This window comes from Myotis nattereri (assembly GCF_964212035.1).
Source record: "Myotis nattereri genome assembly, chromosome: 6".
In the NCBI taxonomy this organism is placed as follows: domain Eukaryota; kingdom Metazoa; phylum Chordata; class Mammalia; order Chiroptera; family Vespertilionidae; genus Myotis; species Myotis nattereri.
Window position 1 is genome coordinate 85670450 of NC_138081.1, and position 22278 is coordinate 85692727.

The window sequence follows — 22278 nt, forward strand, 5'->3', positions numbered from 1 at the left end:
TTCTTTATCAGCTCAAATTTAGGTGACTTTAATACTCAGACCTGTGTTCCTCCTGTGTACAAAAGAACCTGGCACTAGAGCAGTGATGGCGAATCTTTTGAGCTCAGCATGTCAGCATTTTGAAAAACCCTAACTTAACTCTGGTGCCGTGTCACATATAGAAATTTTTTGGTATTTGCAACCATAGTAAAACAAAGACATTTTTTAAAAAATATATTTTATTGATTTTTTACAGAGAAGAAGGGAGAGGGATAGAGAGCCAGAAACATCGAAGAGAGAGATCAATCAGCTGCCTCCTGCACGCCCCCCAGTGGGGACGTGCCCGCAACCAAGATACATGCCCTTGACCGGAATCGAACCTGGGACCCCTGAGTCCGCAGGCTGACGCTCTATCCACTGAGCCAAACCGGTCCGGCACAAAGACATATTTTTGATATTTTATATATTTAAATGCCATTTAACAAAGAAAAATCAACCAAAAAAATGAGTTCATAGGTTCGCCATCACTGCACTACAGGGTTAACTGACCATTTTCTCTCCTGAAAAATTGTTTTAAAGGTGATATTTACTCTTTTTGTTCTCTGAAAGTAACCCCTACCATCAGATCTCAAAGGTGATTAAAGTTGGGTTCTCCTGAAGAACTTTTAGGTGGAGCAGCTTAGTTTGGAGAATATTTTTAATTCTCTTGAAAATTCTATACTTGCTGTTATCCTCCAGGCATTTTTTTTCCTAAGTTGCCATTTGATGATTCTTTCTCTTATTCTTAGGGTAGTATTTTTTAAGTCCTTTACTAAAAAAATAAAATAAAATGCTCTATTCCATATGAATTAGAAGTTTTATTACATTTTATTTAATAACTCATTTGAAATGGTCTGAGTTTCTCCAATATTATACACAAAACAATGTCTACAAAACTCTTGGATGTTTACCCAGAACTAATGTTCACACAAAAAATTACATAAATATTCATAGGAGCCCAACAGGTGAAGGTTTAAACACAGTGGTACATCTGTATCATGGAATACTTTAAAGAGTGAACTACTGGTACAACTTGAATGATCTCCAGGGCAGTATGCTGGGTTAGAAAAACTAATCCCAAATGGTCACATGTGGTGTATTTATACAGCATGCTTGCAATGATAAAACTGGAGAAATGGAGGACAGGTTACTGGTTCCCCAGAGTCAGGGATGAAGGGATAGAGGAATCCTTGTGGATGGGTTAAGTGTTTAGTTTTATAAATTGCCAAACTTTTCCAGAGTGACAGTAGCATTTCATAGTCACACCTTTGATTTGTTTGATTTCTTTGAATTTTTGCATTTGACAGCACTTATTTTAGCTGTCCTGAGAGAAATGTGGCATCTCATTGTGGTTATAATTTGCCTTTCCCAAATGGCTAATGGACAGTATCTTTTCATGTGCATATATGCCATCCATGTGTCCTCTGGTGAAATGTCGATTCATGTCTTTTTTGCCTTTTTCTAATTGGATTGTTTTTTTAAATTTGTGTTGAGTTTTTTATATATTTTAGGAACTTGTACTTTATCAGATATGCAGTTTGCAAATATTTTCTCCCAGTCTGTAGCTTTGTCTTTCCATCTTAACGGTCTCTGCAGAGCGAAAGTGTTTAATTTTGATTGGATTCCATTATCCTTGTCTTGCTGCCCAGTGACATCTCTAAAAGCAACCTTATTTACTGGGCAAAAGCTGTTCTCCTTCACCCTCAATTTTCTCAGATATATATATAGCATAAAGAGAGCTTCTGTTAATTTTGTAGTTATTAGAACCAATAGGATACATATATGGAAGTGGCTCACTGATCGCAAAGCTGATGGGTTTAAAATCTAGCTGGCAGACAGAAACACATAAACTGACGTGTGTAAGGCAGTGGCGCCATGGCCACTTGGGTTGTTTTTGAGACAGCATGGAAGATACTGTTGGACCTTTGGGCTCAGAAATGTTCCTTTGACATTCCAATCTAAGTTAAGGTTAATGGTGAAAAGTTAACATTGACAGTATGTACCTTGACATACATTGAAAATGGCACTTCACCTCTGTAGTCTTTCCCAAAACCTAATAACCCCAGTCTAACCATGAAAAAACATCAGGTAACCCCAAATGGGGGGACACTACAAAATACCAGGCACTGTTCCTCAGAACTGTCAAAGTGTAGCTTATTTGTATTATAGTCTGTTTGACAGCAATTTCTTGAAATAGGTTGACTTTGCTCTATTGCCCAATGTGCAACCAGTTCTCAAAAAAAGATTCCTATCTGTTTGAAACAAAGGTCTAGGTGCTAATTCTTAAATGTAGGATTCTGTACATGTTCATCAAACGTCATACAACAAAACCAACTTTACCATAGACTAATTGATATAAACAATGGTTAAGTTCATCTGGCATATTTCTGTTCACAAAAACATCACCAAACTTCTAAATACCCCAAATACTTCTAGTATTACACATAGAAATGTGTTCTATACATACATTTAAGAAAGATTAATAAAAACAAGATAATTATTTTCTAGTCTGCTTATTCCAGTTCATGTGCAGGTGGCCAGAGCCTATCACAGCAGCTCAAGGCTCCAGGTGGGAACCAAAGTTGGACAGGACACCCTTCCATCACGGGGTACACTCATACCGACACACTCACTCTGAGACAATTTATTGACAGTGATTAACCTCACGTGCATATCTTTGGGACATAGGAGGAAACGAGTCCTAGAGAAAATCCACACAGACATGGAGAGAACATGCAAACTACACAGTGGCCCCAGCTGGGAACTGATTTCCTCATCAACGTTATCACGAGACAACAGTGAATGACATAATGGAGGACCAGCTGTAGTGACACACCTTGAAAAAAACATTTAGCTCCTGTAAGTTACAAGCTACCTCCTATTTTATCTTTTTGAGGTAAAAGAAAGTTGGAGGGGGATAGAGATGGGAGTTACCCTCTAAATTAACTGTCTTCATATAGTGGTAATTTGTTTTACAAGTAGTACACAGAGACTTTCTCTGGTAAACACAAACCAAATTATTTTTACAGGAATCAGTTTCCAGATCTCCAATTTTCATGTGTACCTTCCTAAACTTGATCTGCCTGAAAAGATGCCTCAGGACAAGGCTTTATCCCCCTTAACAATTATTCTTTTCACATTAGACAAAATAGATACACCTTCTATCCATTCTGAATCTTAAAATGTCAACTTAAAATTACTAAGGGATATAAAGTTTTTCAAAATCATTCTAGAATACTTCCACAGCTCCAAAATTTCCCCAAGGAGAAGAAACTTGATATCCCAGTGAGGAAGGGAAGAGAAAAAGAAAAGGTCTCTAAAGTTCTCTCTCCTCTAAGTCAACTCTTTTCACCTGAAAACGTCTAGAAAGCTTATGCAGAAAACTATTCTGAGGTCTTTAATTAGTTCACTAAGATCCCATTGTCTGAGCCAAATATTTTAGAATCTGCTAAGAAAGGGTTTTCTATTCCTCTGTGCTAGGCTTTACTTTGAATTTTTGCATCATAGCAAGGAGAAATTCCAAGATATCGAGACAGAATATGGCCAATAGGGAATCCACCTGTGTAATACCTCATTAAGTAGCCCATAAAATATTCAGGCACCATACTGCTTCCAGCCCCCTGCCTGATCTTCAAGTGATAAAAGAGATGGCCTTATCTTGCACTAAGTGTCTATAATCCTCTGAGCACCTGTTCCAAAGAGACAAAGTGACCTTTCTCTCAGAACAAAAATTATCATCCCTTAGTGGCATCCAGTGATAATGTTCTTTACTCATCTGGAACAATGAGAGGCATAATTCTCTCAGTTCTTTATTAGAAACAGAAAGCAAGCCACTATAATTTTTAAACAAAGAACTATAAAACATTAAGTTTAGAGACTTTATATTTCTCCCTTTTTGCAATACAGTCTATCTTTTGAGATGAGGCACAAAGATCATGATGTAACTCATAAGAAAGGACAACAAACTACTTCGTATGAAAAGGAAAAAAAAAATGGTTCATGTGGATGTCACCTCCAAAGAAGACACATAATAAACACTAGAATGCAACATTCATTATATTTATTTTACTAAATATTATGGTTCAAAAAACAAACCAAAAACTTTTACTTAAAACTAGTCCAACTAGGTGGATTGGGCTGACACCATCCCATCCCCTTCTAGGTAGGTATACAGAACTGGAACCATATCAGACAGCAAGCACTCATGTATACTTTGCCTTTCCTGATGAACATGAATGAACTTCTCTGAACCAAGAGAGACAAATGAAGTTTTACAAGATACAGGCACTTTATGTTCCCAGTTTTAAAAATAAGCCAAGTGAAAAATACTTAGTAAAAGTAATTGGAACAGAGAAAGCTTTAGGAGTTCTACCATTAATTTTAGTGACTTACACTCAATGCCAACAGACAGCATCAAACAAGTAAAACAAACAAAAGTTTAACCTGGGTTAATGGGCATATATATAAAAAATAATTCAACTTTACTACAATCAGAAAAATATGCCCACCTGAATCCAACTTAAAGATATGCAATAATGTGCATTACACTTTGTGTACCTACATAGCTGAGTAATATCTGAAAGCTTTGCAAGACTGTGTGGTTAGTGAGAAAAGCAAAAGGTGCTTTTGATTCCACAGTATCCAATTAAAACAAAACAAAGCAATTTACAAAAAAAACGGGTACCAAATAATACTTTAAAATAAATAGTTCATCATTTTGATGAATATATACATGTAGAGTCCACTTCTTGGAAATTTAGCTATCTAAAAGTGGCATATCACTATCCAGAGGTGCAGGAGCCAGTTCACATAAATAGAACAGTGTGGCTTCACTAGCTTCGGCTTCAGTCAACGGCTCCAGGCGAACAAGCTTACTTTGGGTTGGTTCTGGGTCCAGGCTGCTATCCAGAAGCTCATCAACTTCTATGGGTTTATCTACAGAAGACATAACTTCTGATGATGCTGTGCTCCCCTGTTCAACAGCAGAAGCAGGGTTCCCATCAAGGAATGCAAGAAGTGGAAAGGCAGTGTACTGGATAAGCTGTTTATCTATAACAATGATTAGAAAAAAAGCACTTTTATCACCAGCTTATACAGAGTTCAAGACGAAAGTGGAAAATATAAAAACAGAGATCTACTTATGTGTAATCACTAACCCAACAAAATAAGAAATAAGGTATTTGTCAGTAAATTATAAGATGTTCAAGTCAGAAAAGTTAGTCTTTTATTCAACAATTAAGAAATGAAGGTTCTTTCTAAAGTTAAGTAGAAAAAACCCACACACAACTTAAAATTTTAAGAACTACTACCTCACCAATTCAATTTTCTCTGTATGCTGGAAACCATTACGCACAGAACTGAGATCAATATATCTGTGCTCAATTGTTAAGAATGGCAAGAAGTTCATTGTCATGCATTAGCTTCTACGTAGAACTTTTACTTTTGAAATTCTACAGAAATTAGTATTACATTTATACCTACCTGTTTTGGGTTTAGATTTTCTTCCCTCTTCTGAAACTGGCTGAACCACATTGTTCTTGGTAGTTTCTAATCCTTTATTCTCCGACTAAAAGAGAGAAAAATAACAAAAATACTTTTTCATGTTCCTGAAAATAGCAAAAAATAAAAAAACTGTATGTTAATATTGGTATATTATCTGACATATATGGGAAGGGGGAGCACCAGGAAAGATGCACTAGAGAGAGATTTGAGTAGAGGTAACAAGACTGATTTTAAAAGCTATTGCTGTCATCAAGTGGCTAAATCAAAGATCCTGAACTAGGATGGCAATAGTATGAAAAAGAAGGAGCATTTCAACAGCAGAAAACACAGAATTTGTCAAGGACAAAAGATGGGAATAAGTCAAAGATGGCTGGTTTCAAACTTCTAATAAAGAGATCACTCTTGAAACAAACCAATTTTAAAGTTTTCATTAAAAATGTATTACACATTTCTTTCGCAGAGTAAATGAACACATTTAGATTAGTTGAAGATAACACAATGACATCCTAAAACTATTTATCCCTGTATTTGGAAGCCTCAAAGTTGAAGTGGTTCTTCATTTCCTTCATGTGGCTCTTTCAGTTCTTTTCTGTCATTTAAATCGCTTCTTTCAACCAGTGATGTCTTCGCTCCTTACATATGATTGTAAGGGAATTAAGTCACTAATGCTGTTAAATTCTTCAGTGCTCTTTTCAAGGATATTCAAAGTGAGGTGGAGAGGTTCACAACTTCTCCTCAATAGCTGTAAATCCCAGATAGCTGATGCTGGTTAGGTACATATGGTGTAACAAACACACTAATTCCAGTAATTCCCTGATATTCATTGTAAAATAAAGCAGCATGAGTTCCAGGATTCAGAAAGAATAACAACGCCACGATATAATAAGAACTTATGCCTTTCCAAAAATTTACATTAAAATATTTCTTAGTTAGCATTCACAATAAATATTAAGGCAGTAATACCATAATTTTTATACTTCCTAAAATAGGTATTTTCCAAGGATACCACTAAAACCTATGAGAACAAGGATGACAAATGGGTTTCAGCTCCCATGCAAACTCTTATTCATTAGCAGGGGCCACTTAGAGGCCTGTATTGAGGAGTATCCTGATTTATTAGGAAAGAGTATTGTAATCCATGTCACATAATATCTGTCATGAGCAAGGGAATAGCAGTTGATGTGTCATTGTTTTTGGTAGTTTCTAATCCTGGGCAATTTAGAGTTGAAAGAATTCGTGAACTTTGAATCAGAAATTATACATTCACTTTGGATGACTTACGTTAGGGGTTGGCAGACTTTTTCTATGAAGGCCAGTTAGTAAATGTAAGTACATATATAAATGTGTTCTCTGTCATAACTACTCAACTCTGTAATTTTTGTGCAAAAGCAGCCATAGGCAGTACATGAAAGAACAAGTGTGGCTGTGTTCCGATAAAACTTATTTACAAAAGCAGGCAGTATGCCTGAATTTGTCATGTGGACCATAGTTTGCCTAGATTTATGTTATAAGATTCTATGGACCATTTCAGCACTATGTTTCAGTAAATATGATATTAAATGTTAGACCTTAAGTTGAATGAACATATGTCTTGCATTTATTTAGTGATGTGATATAGTATTTATTTTTTGTATACAGTGTGTCATTCTTTATTCTTGGATCTCCTTCCTATTCCGAAAACCAATACCTTAAATACAGTTAAACAGCAAAATGCATATTGCTCCAAAATACATAGAAAAATTAAATCTGAGTTCTAGATTAACAGTTTCGAATAGTTTAATCAAGTGATCTTCCAGCACTTTGAGGGCTGACTTCATACTAATAGTTAATGGTATTGATAGTTAAGTGCCAGCAAAACTGGGTAATAATTCACCCCATAACCAAAAGCTAATTTTTCATCTGGAACTTTACTATCTTGATCACCCATATTAGGTAATAGAATATGCTTTATAACTGGGAGAGGTATTGCTCTATGCTTACTAAGACTTTTTAAAAATTCTTATAGCTATGGGTCCTGAGCAACATTAATTAAAACTTACTTTTGTATTATTGATGTAATCTGTGGGATTCATCTGCACAGAACTAGTGAAAAGCTGAAAGACCAAACAAGAAAGATGGTAAGTTTAAAAAATATTAAAAAGCTAACTGTATTCAAAATTTTTATACAGCCATGTTGGGTGAAGAGATATAGTTCCTGCACTAGGAAGCTCCTATAGAGTAAAATAAGTTGGGAAGAGAAAAGCAGAAAGAAAAACAGAGCAAGCTAGCCCATGAATTAGACATTATAAAGAATCCTATCTAATAAAAGGGAAACATGGTAATTGGCGTACGACCGCTACCCTTCCCATTGGCTAATCAGGGCAATATGCAAATTAACTGCCAGCCAAGATGGCGGCCGGCAGCCAGGCAGCTTGAAACTAACATGAGGCTTGCTTGCTTCAGTGACGGAGGACTTCAACATTCCCCGCCTGCCACTGCAGGCCTCTGAGCTGCAACTCTAAGCAACTATGTAACAAATATAGAAGCTAAACAAAACCCCAGAAACCTGCTTTAGTCCGCTGGGCTTCAGCCAGCAGGATCGCAACATTGTAAGCAAAGGCCAGAAACCTACTTTCAGCAGCAGAGGCCTAAGAGCTGGAGCCAGGCCTCAAAGCTAAAGCTGGCCCAGAATAAAAAAGAAAAAAGAAAAAAAGGAGCGGTTGGGAGCTTCAGTCACCCCAGCCTGAAAACAGCCCTCAGCCCCTAACCCAGACTGGCCAGGCACCCCAGTGGGGACCCCCACCCTGAAGGGTGTGTGACCAGCTGCAAACAGCCATCATCCCCTCACCCAGGCTGGCCAGGCACCCCAGTGGGGACCTCCACCCTGAAGGATGTGTGACCAGCTGCAAACAGCCATCATCCCCTCACCCAGGCTGGCCAGGCACCCCAGTGGGGACCCCCACCCTGATCCAGGACACCCTTCAGGACAAACCAGCCAGCACCCACCCGTGCACCAGGCCTCTACCCTATATAGTAAAAGGGTAATATGCCTCCCAGCACCGGGATCAGTGGAGCCGCGAGGCCTCCCGGCACCGGGATCAGCATGACAGGGGGCAGCGCCCAAACCCCTGATCGCCCTGCGGCTCTGTGTGTGACAGGGGGCGGGCCATAACCTCCCTATCTACCCTGCTCTGTTCGTGACAGGGGAAGGCGCCCCAACCCCCTGATCAGCCCTGCTCTGTGCCTGATAGGGGGGAGCTCCCCAACCTCCTGATCGCCCTGCGGCTCTGTGTGTGACAGGGTGCGGCACCCCAACCCCCTGATCGGCCCTGCTCTGTGTGTCACAGGGTGCGACGCCCCAACACCCCCCCCCCCCACGGGCCCTGCTCTGTGACGGGGTAGAGCCATAACCTCCCCATCAGCCCTGCCCTGAGTGTGAGAGTGGCGGCGCCCCAACCCCCTGATCGGCTCTGCTCTGTGGGTGATAGAGGGCGGCGCCCCAACCCCCTAATGGGCCCTGCTCTGTGCGTGACAGGGTACAGAGCCCCAACGCCCCCTGTTGGGCCCTGCTCTGTGCGTGACAGGGTACAGAGCCCCAACCCCCCTGATGGGCCCTGCTCTGTGAGTGACAGGGGGCAGTGCCCCAACCCCCTGATTGGCCCTGCTCTGTGCGTGACAGGGGGTGGTGCTGCAACCTCCCCATTGACCCTGCCTTGAGTGTGACAGGGGACGGTGCCCCAACCCCCCAATTGGCCCTATCCTGAGTGTGACTGAGGGTGGCATCACAACCTCCTGATCGCCCTGCTCTGTGCATGACAGGGGGTGGCGCCCCAACTCCCCAATCGGCCCTGCTCTGAGCCCAACCAGGGGCTGCACCTAGGGATTGGGCCTGCCCTCTGCCACCTGGGAGCAGGCCTAAGCCAGCAGGTCGTTATCTCCCAAGGGGTCCCAGACTGCGAGAGGGCACAGGCCGGGCTGAGGGACCCCCCTTCCCCCCGAGTGCACAAATTTTAGTGCACCGGGCCTCTAGTCCTATATAATAAAAGGCTAATATGCAAATCGACCGAACGGCAGAACGACTGGTCGCTATGACGCACACTGACCATCAGGGTGCAGACACTCAACACAGGAGCTGCCTCCTGGTGGTCAGTGTGCTCCTGTAGGGGGAGCACCATTCAACCAGAAGCCAGGCCCGTGGCAGCAATAAGCCGTCAGTTGGATGTCCCCCGAGGGCTCCTGGACTGCAAGAAGGCGCAGGTTGGGCTGAAGGAACCTCCCCCCTCCCCTCCAGTGCACGAATTTCGTGTACTGGGCCTCTAGTTTCTCTATAAAACTATAAAGTAAAAACTTGAGACAAATGGTGGTTTTCCACAGCTCCCTTCTCCTTCATTTCCTTTATTTTTCTTCTCCCTAAATGCCTCGGGCCTTAAGTGCCAACCAGGACTGAGTTCATTGCCCTGACACTGTCTTCACTGACTATTTGCTAATCATGTGATAAATTTATGGAATCTGTTCTATGATAGTGGCTCCTAGATTACAAATGGCATACCTCCTTGCTGGTTCTTTTCACCACGCCTAGCAAGGGAAGCTATAAATGCTAAAATCACTGCTTACTGTACTCCTCAGGCCAGGCAGTTTACAGACATAACTTTTGTTTAAATTGCTAAGTGTCAAAGTTATTCATTCCATAGGATTTATTGACCATACAATAATTAACATCATAAATATAAAATGAATACACTATTCCTGCTCTTCAGGAGCTTACAATCTAAAAGACAAGAACAGCAGCAAATAGTAACATATGCTCATATACAATCCGTACTATAATAATAATGGATGGTGGAGCTAAAAGCACTAAGGAGTTAAGAGAAAGAAAGAAGAAAAACACACAGACACAAACATACACAAATATACACAGAATAAACAAAATATCTGGATAAAGCTATGCAACCTGTGTCAGTCCCTGGGGAATGGTTAATGACTTGGGAAGGAAGGAAGGGGAAAAAATACATTGTAACATTAGCAACAACCAAGAAGATGACCAGTCCAAATAACACACAAGTTCTAAGTTGAATAGTAAGTTGTGTACATAAGGTTCAAAAAGTAAAGCAAGGCCAGTCAGGGAACAAGACCACATTCTCTCCACAGTAATAAGTGGATGGAGCAGTGAAATTTGGCAATTTCAGTATTTCCAGAGAACAAGCACAACAAACAGTTTACAGGATACAATGAAATGCAGAGGCCACAGGCAGGTTCCTCCTCTATCCTGTCTAGACACTGATTCTCTCAAAGTTCCACATTCATGGTAGACCTAAAGATATCCCAGCTCCTTCTTTTCTTTCATTAACTTTATCACCTACTGATCTTCGAATAGGAAGAGACTCGGTTCAGGTAGCTATAGGAGACTGCCAGTCTCTGCAGTTCAGCTTAGAGGCCTAACCAGATTTTGTTCCTAAAGAGAGAGGCACCTAAAGAGGCCCAACAGTGAAAGATCCCCACTCATTTTTGGCCCACTCCTCCTACACACTGACTCAGGATGGCCTTCGTGTATTCCCACCAGATGCATAGTCTGAACTAAAAAAAAGTAGATCAAGAGGAGGAGCTGACACAGTTGGGTTGAATTCTATGGCCAGACCTATTCTGCCGACTCCACATGGGATCACTCATAACTGGACTTTGCAGAGAGAATCCATGAACTCTTCAGCATACTTATTTATCCCTTATTATCTTTGCCATCTCAGAGAACAAAGCAACCTATAGGTGGATTTTTTTATTTATAACAATACAGCATAATTCAAGGATGAGATAATTAAGGTCTAGGTAAGAGAGCCAATATTAGAAACAAAAAGCAGGGGTGGCTTGTGAATGCTATTTTGAAAAATACTCAGGACTTGAATGATGAGATAAAGATCAGGAAGCCAAGATGCCTCTGTGATTACTATCCTGGGTGAGTGAAGTCTGGTATCACTTCAAAAATTAAAATCTAAAAAGGGTATCTAGCTTAGAAAATAAAAAAAATTTGGTATTAAACAGAATCTAAGGCAAGATCTGATGACTCTTAAAGGCATGGACTTAGAATTCAAGCAAGTTTACTTTAAAAAGTATTAAGAGCTGGAGATATACATTTAAGAGCAATTCTACAAGCACAAATCCCTTTAGAGAGGAAGGACAGAAAAAGAAGAGGTATAGAAAATAAGAGGATAAAAGACTGAGTACCTTTGGGGAAGACCCAAGTAGAAGTAGAAAACAGCAAGAAAAAGAAGTTTTTAGAGGAAATGGAGAATGTTTAGGGTGACAGGAGATAACAAAGGTCCAAGGGCTTCTAAAATCAACAGAACAAGTTCTGTTTTAGAAAATTAATAGTATAAATAATAATACTGCTAATTACTTATAATTCTTATAACAGCCCTTCTGGGCATTAGCTACATTTTATAGATAGGGAAACTTGGAAAGAGAGCTTAATTTTTCCAAGGTTAATAATAACATAGCTAGTATAGTAAGAGGAGCCAAAAGTAGAACCCAAATCTGATTCAAAACAAATGTTCTTCCACTAGCCCAGTGACCTTAATTAGGGAGGGGGGGAGATCACAGGAAATCACAGCCTACTTACTATGGATAAACCAAGGCAGCACAAGCTTAGAGTAAATAAGAAGATAATACAGGGTTTCAAATGAAATACAGAGTAAAAAAGAAGTAACACATATAGCCACTCATTTCTAAATGAGTGAAAGGATTAGAAAAGCAGAATGGGAAATGAGCAGAGCAACATATCAAAATGCTTTTTAAGATGGGGAAGCATTAAAGGCAGATGGGAAAGATCAAGGATAGAGATAGAAAAACTAAGATGCAGGGAGGATGTGTACAAATTGGCTTTAAAGAGGAAGTACTTCCTGTAAGATGAGATTCCACATCTATGAGAAGACCAGGAAGAGGTGAATTATCCTTTGTGAATAGGAAATAGCTGGCTGGATGAGGCCTTGAGGACAAACAAGTATGATAAATGTTTCAAAGTTGAATTAAAATAACCTAGTTGAAGATTACAAGGATTTGTAGAGGTTATAGGATTTTATTTTTTTCTTAGTGATCTAAGGGACAGATATTCTAAAAGGAATCTGGGTTCAGAGTGGGGATTAAGACTGATAGAATCAAGAAGGTAAGTCAAGTTACTGTTAACAAGTTGAAGTAGGTCATTAACATGGATGCTGAATTCACCTAAGATGGTAACGTAGACTGGCATGGAAAAGAAGTCTTCAAAGAAGATGAAATCCATCCTAAGAGGCACTGAGTGTTTGGGAAAGATGATAAAGTCTTATGACACACAGACTGATGAGTAGAGAGATAAGGTGGTCAATTAAGATTGAAGAGGAAGAAAGAACTAATTCCTTTTAGCCTCATTGGGAAGCTCTTCAACGGACAAAAACTGTATACTCTTGACATGAGAGAAGCATTTTAAGGAGAGAAAAAAAAAGTCAAAACCTTCAAAAGGCAGAAATATGTTCACAACAGAAAATGAAAATGGGGAGAGAACCAGATTCATCTGGATGGGAGCAGATCACAAAGGAAGCTTTAGGCAAGGGGAAGAGGAGTAATAGTTACACAAGGGACGAGAACAAGAAAGGTGGTTAGTGCCAGGAATGGTAGATGAGGATTCACAGACCAGACAACACTGGAGTCAAGTTCAAAGAGGTGGTAGTGGGGACTGAAGCAGGAGAACATTAGGACACAGGACACACACATTATAAAAATATATCAAGTATAATACATTTGAATAGAAAATGTTAATTCCAAAAGTTAGTAAATGCCTTCATGCTGTTTTCTGGCCACATATCTCTATTAGTAACTTCCACCAATTTCTATTCAATGAAAATTTATTCTAAAGAAAACCATAATACAGCAACAAGTCCAGACAAGACTTAATAGTACTGTTGAACAGAGTTGATATGTTGTTACAGGGGGGTTAACTGAACTGCTATTTATAGATGGGTAGTGATTACCTACCTTCATTGTCTTGAACCCATCTGTTCAATCTTTCTGATAAACAAAACCATTTATTTTTTTAAAAATGCAAAAACAAGTGTAGAATACAAGAAAATGACATACTGATTTATAAATAGCATACACAGACACACAAACTACCAGTACAGCTAAGATTATTCAAAGTACCTACATCAACCAGGAGATCTGGGTCTATGCTAAACTGTCTTCCAGACAGCATGGCTTGGAAGTCCTCTAAACTGCAATCAATACTGTCAAGATAATCCAACAGCTCAACCCTAAGGAAAAAGATTTTTAAAAAAGAAATCAATTAGATTTTCCTGTTTTTATGTTTAAATTACACTGCAATCTAGCAAGGCAAAACATTTCCAGCAACTGTGGAATCCTTACCAATTCTTATCTTAGAGGTCCTATTCAGTATTTGGGATTCCTAAAAATTTGGTTAACCAAGAACTCACAGCACTTTTACATAAAACTTTAGTGTTTACAGAAAAAAGGTTTTGCAAAAACAGACTGATTTCTTTCTTTCCTCTATATTATAAATTATTAAATGTTTAACTTCTTATTACTGGTCATTGCTACTAATTTCTGTGCGTGTTTTTTAATGCTAAAAATAAGTCTCTCAATAGAGGTATGTTATTCCATTATCCTGATATAAACACAAGTACAATCACATATACTTTATGGACATTCAAAACAAATATTTCATTAAGAAAATCTGAGGAACTGCCAAAAAAATCCCCAAACTACTCTTGGAATGATTAATTCCTTCTCAAAACAGCATTTGTGGAGCTCAGCCCTGACCAAAACACAGAAAGGTAGACTACATGGGTTCATAATGAGAAAGGTAGGTCAATCAAAGAGAAAGAGAATACATGAAATAAAGAAAGAAAATAAATTTAGACATCTAAATGAACACTCACTTTCCCAAAAGATTGATGTTATCATTTAAAATGGAATCCATCATGGTAACAGGATCATCTGCAGTCAGACTGGAGGAGCCATTTAGCTGGATGGCACTAGACATGAGAGGACTAGTGCCATCACTGCCTGAACTTAGGGATTCTCTGGCTGGTTCATTCTGATCTCCACTCTGAATGACGGGTGCATATTCATCTTCATTGTCATCTTCAACAATGACAATATCAGGGTACTGGCTACAGCTATATCAACAATAGGAGAAAGAACCAATTACAGACCAACTCAATAAATTAATTCTATCCATTCCTTTTCCTTGGAAATTCTCTCCCCAAACCACATATCAAAAGGTTTAAATTTCTTGGGGGAGTATCTTAATCACAAATATTGATAGTTCATATGATGTAAGACCACAAAGAATCAATTAAAGCTGTTTAACTACAAAATTAAAAAATCAGAATTCTCATTAGTTTTTTGTTGAGTTTTTTTGCTGGGGGGGGCGGTGGGAGCGCGAGGAGGGATATCTGGTTGAATAATTTGGCTTAATTTTTCAGTTTAATAACTCAAACATGAGTCAGATATTAGTTCATCGAAGAATAAAGTGTTTTTGAATTTAGCTCTTTGGTAAGAAAAGTAACTATTTTCATAAATGTTATTTCTCAATCTCCTTACTTGGAGGGATCAGATATAATATCTTCATTAGTTTCTGGAATAACTGGGATATTTTCTTCATCTGCATTATCATCAGTAACATCATAAATAATGATGTCATCTGAAATCCGCTCCCTTGGTTTTAAACCTTCAGTCCTACTGTGTGGTACCTAATAAATCAGGGAGAAAAAAATACATAAAAAAATGAAATTATATTAACTCCAAAACATTATTTAAAAATGCTAATTGAGAACCTACTGTTTACTAAATGTTGACAATACAATAGTAAGCAAAACAGATATATTCACTGCTCTTCTTGGACTTACACACTAATTAGTACTAGTAGTACAGAGGTATAAGGTATACTCTCTGCATTCTACTTAACTATTTTTTTTTAAAGGACCTTGAAGATGGCATGCCTCAGAATGCTTATATAAGAAAGAGCTTCAAATTTTCAAGTATTTTTCTATACCCAAAAGCTGAAAAGTCAGGATTTCACCAGAAATTTTCAAGCATAAACCAGAAGGGCACTGTGCTGATAGTACTACTTCAACTCAAGATACTCTGTTTGATACATATTTTTTCTTACTCATTAAATGGTTTTAAAATAGAAAAACAAAAAAACTTCAACTATTCCAGTTAAATAACAGCCTGGCATTTTAGTAATGATTATTTTTAAAGATAAGCTACAGTCAGACCATAGGTACATTAACAAAAAAGCATTCAATTCTTTAAAGCAAACAAGTCATTATTATAAAGCAAAAATCTATCAATTTTAACACTAGAACGTATAGAGGCAGAAGATGTAAAGTCTTTAAAAAATATATAAATCGAGTTAAAATGAAAATATCATACATGAATCTTCAATCCTAAAAACAAAGTATTAGATATTTTTTATTAGAAACAGTGGTGGGAAGAGGAACCAGATGTTAGGTTAACTCTGATTTTCCTGAGAACAAAAATCTTGAAACTTTAATGATAAATGTCTAACAGTATTAAAATTCTAAGATGTGAAAGTAACAATGATAATCAGATACTAAAGAAGTCTGGACCCTGGACTGGACTAATTTTCCACTGGATGTAAGTTTGACAAATTATCCAGTGAGCCTATGACAAAAATAAAGGTAAACAAAAATATTTTTTAAAAAATATGTTCTTATTGATTTTTAGAGAGGAAAGGAGGAGTGAAGACAGAAACATTGACTGGCTTCCTCCTGCATGCCTCCCCCTGGAGAGAGCCTGCAATCCAGGCATCAGGGAATTGAATCAGTGAACTCTTGGTGCATGGGCCAACGCTCAATCCACTGAGCCATGCTGGCCAGGACACAAAAATACTCTTTCAACTTGCTATAGTAAAAAAGTCTAGTCTGTGTACATTTATGATGAAAGTTGGAAATAACTTTAACCAATGGATGAAGGCATAATTACATTATCATAATATTCAATTAATATATAGTAATTAAGATTAAATAATTCTCGATTTAATAAATCTCAAAAGTAAGACCAAGTGAAAAAAGCCACAAGGCAAAATGATATGTATAAAATGATATCATTTGTATGAAGTTTAGATATATATAAATAATAACAAATATTCATGGATTCACATATATAAAATGACTATGGAAATAATAAATACTAATTCAAAACAGTGATTATCTCTAGGTGACGGGAGACTGGACAGGGGGAGAAAAACAAACTTGGGAACAGGCAACTGAGACAACTATATTTATAATGGTTTAGCTTTTAAAATAATCTAATGCAAACAATGAAAAAAGTCATCCTATATAATAAAGAGATAGTATGCAAATTAACCCTCACAAGATAGCTGCCTACGACCAGGCCGGCAGGGGGGTTAGTGAGGGACGACCAAATGACTGAACAGCAGGCTGCGTGAGGTGACCAGGCCGGCGGGGGGGAGGGGGTGCAGTTAGGGGTGACCAGGCCGGCAGGGGATGGGTGGCAGTTGGGGGCGATTAGGCTGGCGGGGGGGGGGAGGGGCAGTGAGGGGCAACTAGGCCAGCGGGGGAGAAGTTGGGGGCAACCAGGCCAGCAGGGGGGGGCAGTTAGGGGCAACCAGGCCGGCAGAGAGGGGCAGTTGTGGGTGACCAGGCTGGCAGGGGGGGCAGTAAGGAGTGACCAGGCCGGCAGGGAGGGGACAGTTAGGGGTGATCAGGTAGGCACGCAGAGGCAGTGAGAGGCGATCAGGCTGGCGGGGGGCGGGGGGGCAGTTAGGGGAGACCAGGTAGGCAGGCAAGTGAGCGATTAGGAGCCAATGGTCCAGGATTGTGAGAGGGATGTCCGACTGCCGGTTTAGGCCCAATCCCTGGGTTCAGGCCTAAACTGGCAGTTAGACATCCCCCAAGTGGTCCCAGATTGGAGAGGATGCAGGCTGGGCTGAGGGCTCCCCCTCCCCCCCCGTGCACGAATTTCGTGCACCGGGCCTCTAGTGATTTAATAAAGCTGGAAGATGAGCACTTAGATTATTACTCAATAAACTTCTTTGAGTGCATGAAATGTAACTATTAAAAATTAGTTTGAGACAATAAATATAAAAGTTAACAAAAAATTACTTTATGATGGTGATTATCAGCTGGTTCTTTGACTATGTGCTGAAATAGATTCTTCTTTTGGGCTCCATTAGTGTTCAGAAGTAGAGGCCTAAAAATCAAAAGATATCTATGAAGCACACATACAAGGAATTTAAACTGCTTCTACTACAAATACACTCATGGCAATAATGAATAGTAAGGATAAAATAAATTTTAGTAAGGATACAAAAGAAACTCTTAAAAATGATTATATCTTAGAAATAGAAACTGGGGGATCAGTGTGCCTAAAAACTTATTTCTTCATTCATTTTTACTACTTTTGCTATAATAAATGTAACAAACTACTCTCTCCAGATATGTTTCATTGCTGACTGAACTATATAATTCTTTTTTTTTTTTAATTTTTGCTTTTTGTTTTTTTAATTTTATCATTTAAAGTATTACAAATAGTAGTACATCTCCTCCTTTCCCCATTGACCTCCCCCTGGCTTCCCCTAACCCCCGGCACATGCCCTCACCACCCACCCCCCATTGGTTACCCTTACATGCATGCATACAAGTCCTTTGGTTGATCTCTTACCCACACCCACAACCCTCCCCTGCCTTCCCGCTGTAGTTTGACAGTCTGTTCGATGCTTCTTTGCCTCTGTATCTATTTTTGTTCATCAGTTTATAATGTTCTTTATATTCCACAAATGAGTGAGATCATGTAATATTTATCTTTCACTGACTGGCTTATTTCACTTAGCATAATGGTCTCCAGTTCCATCCATGCTGTTGCAAATGGTAAGAATTCCTTCTTTTTTACAGCAGCATAGTATTCCATTGTGTAGATGTGCCACAGTTTTCTAATCCACTCATCTGCTGATGGGCATTTAGGCTGCTTCCAAATCTTAGCTATTGTATATTGTGCTGCTATGAACATGGGGGTGCATATATCCTTTCTGATTGGTGTTTCTGTTTTCTTGGAATATATTCCTAGAAGTGGTATTACTGGGTCAAATGACAGTTCCATTTTTAATTTTTTGAGGGAACACCATACTGTTTTCCACAGTGGCTGCATCAGTCTGCATTCCCACCAGCAGTGAAGGAGGGTTCCTTTTTCTCTGCATCCTCTCCAGTACTTGTTGTTTGTTGATTTGTTGATGATAGACTTTCTGGCAGATGTGAGATGGTACCTCATTGTTGTTTTGATTTGCATCTCTCAGATGATTAGTGACTTTGAGCATGTCTTCATATGTCTCTTGGTCTTCTCTATGTCCTCTTTCAAAAAGTGTCTATTTAGGTCCTTTGCCCATTTTTTGATTGGATTGTTTATCTTCCTTTTGTTAAGTTGTATGAGTTCCCTATAAATGTTGGAGATTAAACCTTTATTGGAATAACATTGGCAAATATGTTCTCCCATGCAGTGGGCTTTCTTTTTGTTTTGTTGATGGTTTCTTTTGCTGTGCAGCTTTTCATTTTGATGTAGTCCCATTTGTTTATTTTCTCCTTAGTTTCCATTGCCCTAGGAGCTGTATGGGTAAAGGTACTGCTACGACAAATGTCTGCTATTTGCTGCCTATGGCTACTTCTAAGATTTTTATGGTTTCCCATCTTATGTTTAAGTCCTTTATCCATTTTGAGTTTATGTTTGTGTATGGTGTGTAAAATTGGTGGTCTAGTTTTAAGTACAGTGCCTACATGGTAAAAAATAAATAGGTAATATCATAAGAACTAATTAGTGGAAGTAGGTTAATTAAGGCCACTGCATAAGCTGTAAGCATAACCAAGCTTTGCTAAAATCTTAGCCTTACAAAATAATCTTTTTCTTCTTCCAAATATTCCTTTGTCTATTATTCTTATGTATTAGTTGTAACAATGGTAGTTACTGACAATTATAGGTACCACAATCCATGGTTGACATACGGTCTTTTAAAGACCTTATGAGTACATTAAACATATGATCAAGTAAAAAAATTTGTTTTCTTTTTAAAAGATACAACCTTTTAAAACAATTTCACTCAGGTTTTCTAAAGATACATTAAGTTGCTAATGTAATGAAATACAGATTCTTTATTAACTGTATGTTATTTGTAAAGTGATCATTTAGGCTATCCTTATCTTTCAAAAACATGAGCAGGATGATAGCATGAGGAAGTAACATACTCTTGAAACATGAGTGTAATTTAACAAGGGAGGACTGTTCATCAAGGAAAATGGGCGTACACTCAGCAAATGTAGGCCATTCATGGTTAAACACTAAAATTTTTTGTTGTCCATGTGTAGGTCAAAATACTTTATCATAAAATCTTACCTTTTACGTTTTAAACTCACAAGCTGATTATTCTGAACCAATGTAACAATAAACTGGACAATCTAAAAGGAAAATATAAATATAAATTTTTTCCATCATAGACTCTTAGTTCTTTAGTCCACATTACACGTCTTACAAAATTAATTCATATATTGCATGTCCTCTATTCCAAGTCACATAATTTCTCCTATATTAGCACATTTGAAATTTGGATGCATCTTAAAATTGGTATAGAAGAATAACCTGCGATAGATAAAGCTGCTACTACCTAGGATAGGAATGCCTAACCCACCCATCAACCCATCCATTTACATATACAATATTCAGTTCAGTTATTTGTTTTGGTGATACTTATCAAGCATGCCTGAATACAGATCCCAACTTTTAAAATTCTTTCAAGAATATTATGATGCAAAAATAAAACAAACAAAAACAACAACTGGTGTTTGACAGGCAACATTTTTCTTACACCAGGTAATATAATTAGAAGTAAAAAGCAAATTGCTAACTCTTTGCCACTAAATTGCTTACTCAAAAGAAAAATAGATCATAAAATGTTCAAGTTAGAAAGCTTATTGGCTGATTCTAGAAAAACTGTTGAGGCACTAAGTGCGATTACATTTGGAAGAAAACTATTAAACAGAGAAAGATATGCCACATTCCTTCATACTCTATGACAGTATTTTTTTTTTAATGTATTTTATTGATTTTTTACAGAGAGGAAGGGAGAGGATAGAGAGTTAGAAACATCGATGAGAGAGAAACATCGATCAGCTGCCTCCTGCACACTCCCCACTGGGGATGTGCTCACAACCAAGGCAGATGCCCTTGACTGGAATCGAACCTGGGACCCTTGAGTCCGCAGGCCAACGCTCTATCCACCGAGCCAAACCGGTTAGGGCTATGACAGTATTTCTTAATGGAGCAGCAGCATTGCATGCAAATTCTTAGCCCAACTCTAAAATTGCTAAAATTTTAAATTCTGAGGAGGCGGCCCAGCTCCAGATGGTACAAATGTGAATGAGAACCATATATGGTATGCCTTGAAATTATACTGTAACTTCCTAAAGGAACTAAAAAAGTATCACATGGAGAATGAAAAACAGTATAGAGGCTACGAATAAAGAAAAAGGGGACTGGGGGACAATATACTCTGTGCAGAAAAGTTTCTTGTAAGCTTTGTGAAATGTAATTTCATGATTAAAATAAAGAACTGTTAAATAAAAAAACCTATTGTATATCTTTAGTATGTGTTCTCCCCAAAAGAAGTTACTAAATAGTTTGCCTTACAAATCAATATGAGCTTTTTCATGGAAAAGAAATATAAACATTTCATTTTATTTTTAATAATTTATTAAATTTATTGGGGTGACATTGGTTAATAAAATTATATAGGTTTCAGGGGCACAATTCTTTAATAAGTCAGCTATACTATTATATTGTGTGTTCACCACCCCAAGTCAAGTTTCCTTCCACCACCATAGCTAACCCTCTTTTCCCTCTGATAATCTCCATACAGTTGTCTGTCTATAGAGGTTTTGTTTTTTCCTTATTTTCTTTTATTCCTTAATCACTTCAAAATATAAACTTTTAAACGGAAGAGTCAGACATTAGAGTATATGAAAACATTAGCCACTAAATTGCTTACTCAAAGAAAATGCTGAGAGCTGACAAAAATACATTCATGCTTAAAGATATCTTTGAAATCATTCAACTTCAATTATTTTTTTTTTTCATTTATAAAAAAGTGTCATGGGAAAATTCTAGAAACATTAGTAATTGAATTTATAAGAACATGAATCATTGGTTAAATTTCTTCTGAAATTTGTTCTACATCTCAGTTCTTTTTACACTTGTGCCACCTCACTGCACATGTAGTACATGTTAGATGCCTCATCTTCTTTATAACCTGAAGAAGATGAGGCATCTAACATATACCACATCTGACTTCTGCACCTGACAAGTCCTATAACAGGTAACTCACATACACTATTTTCAATTAATCTAAGGCCAAGAGTAAATTGAAGAATTAAAAAACAATTCCAGGAATAGAGGAAAAAATGGTTGCCTATCATCATGCATTATATAAACTCCCTAACCTCCAACAAAACACATAGATTCAAACTCAAATCTGAGCAGATAGAATGTAAGCTTTCATGAAAAATTGAAATGCTATATAAATATTTTACAAACTATTCTTGCCATAAGGGGAAAAAACAACAACAAATTACAGAATATTTTAAGTTAATATTTAAGCAAAATATTGTTTTCTGAAAAATGAGGAACAGATTTTTAAAATAAAGTAACAGGTTAAGGTACATTATCATTTTAAATCAGGTATTCTTAACAGGACTGCATGTTGAAATTAGC

General features: G+C 38.0%; 1 protein-coding gene across 4 annotated transcripts in view; it reads right to left on the bottom strand.

The window, feature by feature from the left end:
* The window catches only part of HSF2 (heat shock transcription factor 2), a 53144-nt gene that overhangs the window by 12557 nt on the left and 18309 nt on the right, over positions 1–22278 (bottom strand). The window contains exons 6-13 of one of the 4 annotated variants that reach the window (XM_081093884.1): positions 19909–19970; positions 17634–17721; positions 15085–15233; positions 14418–14657; positions 13667–13772; positions 7560–7613; positions 5500–5584; positions 4894–5067 (exon numbers count right to left, since the gene is read on the bottom strand). In XM_081093884.1, coding sequence (XP_080950010.1) covers positions 4894–5067; positions 5500–5584; positions 7560–7613; positions 13667–13772; positions 14418–14657; positions 15085–15233; positions 17634–17721; positions 19909–19970 — 958 coding nt within the window. Of the gene's footprint in view, positions 1–3915; positions 5068–5499; positions 5585–7559; positions 7614–13666; positions 13773–14417; positions 14658–15084; positions 15234–17633; positions 17722–19908; positions 19971–22278 lie in introns of those variants that run through there. The other 3 variants (XM_081093882.1, XM_081093885.1, XM_081093883.1) reach the window with 3 other exon arrangements.